The sequence below is a fragment of the Oryza sativa genome, chromosome 8, assembly GCF_034140825.1.
Source record: "Oryza sativa Japonica Group chromosome 8, ASM3414082v1".
NCBI classification, from domain to species: domain Eukaryota; kingdom Viridiplantae; phylum Streptophyta; class Magnoliopsida; order Poales; family Poaceae; genus Oryza; species Oryza sativa.
Genome location: NC_089042.1, coordinates 27,603,731 through 27,608,384, shown reverse-complemented (window position 1 = coordinate 27,608,384; position 4,654 = coordinate 27,603,731). Strand labels below are relative to the sequence as shown.

Genomic DNA, 4,654 nt, shown 5'->3' with positions numbered 1-4,654 from the left:
TGGAGGCGAGTGGCTGCAGGTGCGGTTGGGTGGCTCCAGCTGGCGGCTGGCTGGCGTGGATAGGAGGGGAACCAGTCCGAGGCGGGCGCGGATGGGAGGGCGCTCCAGGCGGCAGTGGGAATGGCGGGGAGAGGGTGCGGCTGGGAGTGAGTTCCAGGTAGTGACAGGAGCTACGAGAGGAAGCTTTGGTTGGCAGCAAGCGCCGACGAGCGCGACTGGGTTTGCAGTGGTGAGACTTGCCTCGCCAGTGTCCGCATCACCTCTGTGGAAGAGAGGATAGGGGTGGCAAGTGGTGGAGACGTGCGCCGAGGCCATGTCGGCAACGCGCGAGATCCCTCATGTTCGTGGACAAACGCAATTTGTCGCTACACAGCGAGTACCTGCGTGGTTCCCCTTCCCCACCGCGCTTGCTGCCGCTCGGCACCGGCATGCTCCCACAGATTTGACGCTGATGATGGAGAGGGCAGATCCGGTGGGCGCCTTGCCGCTACCACCGCCACTTTCCTACCGTTTTCCTCTTCCTCTGACTTGTCTTGAAGGCGTCGATGTCAGTGCTGCCGCCTTCGCCGCTTCCCCCGCTGCTTTCCTTGTCTACCCTGGAGAGGACGAAGAGAGGGAAGGTGGAAGAAAGGAAAAGGCATGAGCATGGCATGTGGGACCATCTAATTTTAGAATATTTATTTTATTGAAATGTTCCTGAATGGATTAATACATTATCACGCTCGTTGATGCCATGCAGGATTAAAACCACCTTCTACAGGATTGATGGGGGTTATTTGTCCGGTTTAGAGATTTGAGGATGTCAAATATCTAGTTTTGTTGTTAATTTAGGAAGGTAATTCGGTCGACAGCTATACTTGGGTGTGTTGGGGGTGGGGGTGGGGGGGGTTAATGTGTTTGGGAATGAATGACTAAATTTTAGTCCCTCTAATAAAAGCACAATGATTCCATCACAACTTCTATAGGAGGGACTAAAATTTTTATGAGAGGGTCTAAAACTTTTTGTAATATGATTCCATCACAACTCACTAGTAGTATTTTGGTTTGGTTATCGAAGCAAGAGGGCGAAGGAAGGCATGCAGCCCCTGCATCAGCTAGCTGCATGCAGTGCAGTGCAGTGCAGTGCAGGTAGTGCCTTGTTTTTATTCAGTTGGCGTTGCAGCGGGAGGCAGGGCGCCGGCTGCGCCTTTGTGCTTTTGCGTGCAAACAAAGATCCCAACGCAACGCAACACAGTAAAAATCTCACCCTCCTTCCTCCTCCTCCTCTCTCTCTCTCTGTCTCCTCTTCCTCCTCTCCCTAGCATCCCATCCCAGTAGTATTAACTCCACCCCCCCACCTCATCACTCGCCGCCCAAAAAGCTGCCTCCGCCGCGTCCTCCTCCTCCTCCTCTCTCTCTCACCCCCCGCGCCGCGCCGCACACAAGCCAAAATTTCCCACCACCACCACCACCACCACCACCAGCAGCAAGAGGAGGCAGCTTTAGGAGCTCGTGGATTTTGTTTTTCTATCCCAGATCGGTCGGTCGATCGCCACGCGGCGGCTGCATGCTGATGCTGCGGGGCGGCGGCGGCGGCGGAGGCGGAGGCGGAAGCGGCATGGAGGGAACGAGAGTGGGGGAGCCGGCGGATTGATCGACCCTATGGATCTGGGCGCATGGCGGGATTCCCGTTAGGAGGCGGCGGAGGGAGGCACGGCCGCGACGACCACCACCGACCTCCCGTTAACCCCACCGACTCCGCCGCCGCGTTCCTGTACCCGAGCACCGCGTCCCGTGGCGGGTTCCAGCTATGGCAGCAGCAGCCGCCGCCGGCCGCGCACCCGTTCTACGCGCAGAACATCATCCGCTTCGCCGATGACCCCGCCGCGCCGCCCTCCTCGCGTGGCGGGAGGGGCGGCGGCCCCGGTGGCTCCGGCGGCGGCGGCACCATCAGCTGCCAGGACTGCGGCAACCAGGCGAAGAAGGATTGCACCCACCTCCGCTGCCGCACCTGCTGCAAGAGCCGCGGCTTCGACTGCGCCACCCACGTCAAGTCCACCTGGGTCCCTGCCGCCAAGCGCCGCGAGCGTCAGAACCTCCTCGCCTCCGCCGCCGAGTCCTCCAAGCGCCCCCGCGACTCCGCCGCCGCCGCCACCTCCACCACGCCCACCACCTCCTCAGGTACATGCTGCGTCCAATTATGCACTGCTTGCTCGCCCGCCATGGCTTCGATTCTTCTTCTTACGATAGATGTGTGCAATTGTTGTAGGGGAGCAGCAGCAGATGATGGTGGGCGAGAGGTTCCCGCGGGAGGTGAGCTCGGAGGCGGTGTTCCGCTGCGTGCGGCTGGGGCCGGTCGAAGAGGCCGACGCCGAGGTGGCGTACCAGACCACCGTCAGCATCGGCGGCCACGTCTTCAAGGGCATCCTCCACGACGTCGGCCCGGAACACTCGTCCGGCGGTGGCGGCGGCATGGGCGGCCGCCACGCAGCCGCGGGCGAGGCGGGCTCCTCCCCGAGCACGGCCGCGGCGCCGCACGGTGGCGGCGAAGGCGGCAGCAGCGGCGTCGCGGCGGCGGCGGCGGCCGTGTCGTCATCGGCTGTGGTGATGGACCCGTACCCGACGCCCGGCCCGTTCGGCGGCGCGCACTTCTTCCACGGCCACCCGAGGTGATCAAACGGCCACCTCGCGCTAAGCTCGATCGATCGGCCGCTTGCTTTGCTTTAGGCATCCATGGCGTCCACCTAGCTAGCTCCTCCGCTTCATTCTCTAGCTTAGCTAGCTCCTCTAATTACTATTCGATCAATTGCTTCTTCTTAATTCTTCTTCTTCTTCTCATCACTGATGCATAAATTGATGTGCTGCATCTCACTGCTTCTGTAGTTAGCCATCCATCATCCATCGATCCATGAGGTTAATTACTCCATAAAGTTGGAACTAGTAGTACTAGCTAGCTAGGGAGCAATGATTAAAAATGAAAAATCTCTGACAGTTAGTAAGTTTTGGTGTCTTGGGGGAGTGGCTTGATTGACACTCACCCTATATTCTCTTGCATGCCCTTCTTCTTTTCTTTCTTTCATGCTCTTCATTCATTTCTATGATGGTGATGATGCTGTTCCCTTGGGGGTCTTTTTTCTCTAGTACTGCAAGTAGTTAAGGTTTCTTTGCCTTTGCTCAATACTCCTAGCTTCTAGTCCTATCTATGTCTCCTCCATAAGGTGTCACAACTTTGGTGCTTTACCTTTAATTTGCTCTTCAAAAGCTGAGCCCTAGCTAGGAGTAGCTATACCTCTACTTAGATGGGAATTTTGTTTGAATAATTGCTGTGCTCAACAGTGCCACTTGCATTGAGAGAGATTAATTTCCTCTAGTCATCATATGCTCAAAGAAAATTTTACTACTTCAAGAGAGATCTAGCTAAGCTGCAGTGGTCAAATGATGAGATCACTCTTGCAGTAGTTAGCATTTAACATATCAAGTTTATAATCACCTATTAAATGTAATTATTCAACCAAAATTTCATTAATTTGGGATACTGTAGCAATGCGCATAGTATGAAATTAACGGTTCATTCAAATTAGTTCTTTTTCTTCTTCTTCCTCTTCTTCTTTTGCTGGGAATGATCCTTTCAAATCCAGTTCATATTCCAAGAAATACTACAATTATAGTAGTAAGAGATAAGCTTGATTTTCCCATGCATGTCCTTAATTTATTGACAATGTTCTTATTCTTGTTATTTTTAAAGTAAAATGAATTTGGCCATGAAATTTATCTTACAGATAGGTTTATTAGTAATTCGCCTACACTTTTTTGTTGTGCTGTTACAGTGTTCAAACTGAGAGTTGTACCACAGGATTTGAAACGGCTAAGTCCATAAGCCAAATCTATCGTTGATCCTATCATGTCTCGGAACATTCTCTCCAGCAGGAGTATGTAGTTTTTCTAGAGGTGCAATTTTACTCTGCCCAAAATAAAGGTTAATTTGCTGGATAATATTTGTAGTGATCTGTTAGGAACTTAATTTTTGTGCGATTCAACATTCTCTTGGAAGGTTAGCTAGCTTGCGATAAGTAATCTTTTAGCTTAATTGACAGATAACTGTTCCTCATATTTTACTTCATTGGAGTTGCGTGACATTCATTTCACCTCTTGAATTATCCGTACTACCTAGTATCAGACTAGCAGTACGTGCACATTATCTTTGATTCCTGAATGCTAGCTGGCCATAGAGGCTGTTGTTTTTTCTCACGAAAAGTTATGTTTTTCTTCATCGTTTTCCTTTGTTTATTAATTTTAAGATTTCAGTTTGTACTAATTAAGCTCATACAATATATTTTCTCTTTTGAACATCACAAGAGTTTATTTGTGATTTCCTCCCATGCTGGATTTGTTTTCATTGTAATTTGTATAGGCTCTGTTTTTTTTCTCACCAAAGAAAGGATCGGGAGGAATGGGAAATTTTCTTTTGAATTTTGCGTATCGTTAAACAGGGTACCATGCAACTGAACCACCAATTAATATTGTACCTTGCAACTTAATTATCTGTTTTATTGTGTATTACAAAAGCATTAGGGAAAATTAGTTGCTACCATGCATTATTTATACTAGTATTAGTCAATATAATCAGGTTAGTAATTTTTGATGCGTTGAATTCCTTTTTGACCTAGCTACATGG

General features: G+C 50.8%; 1 protein-coding gene across 1 annotated transcript; it reads left to right on the top strand.

The window, feature by feature from the left end:
- Positions 1–1,277: 1,277 nt before the first annotated feature.
- LOC9269394 (protein SHORT INTERNODES 1-like) lies at positions 1,278–3,334 on the top strand. Its single transcript, XM_015793286.3, has 2 exons — positions 1,278–2,160; positions 2,249–3,334. The coding sequence occupies exons 1-2, from the start codon at positions 1,656–1,658 to the stop codon at positions 2,650–2,652; spliced, it is 909 nt and encodes a 302-aa protein (XP_015648772.1). The 5' UTR covers positions 1,278–1,655; the 3' UTR covers positions 2,653–3,334.
- Positions 3,335–4,654: the final 1,320 nt, after the last annotated feature.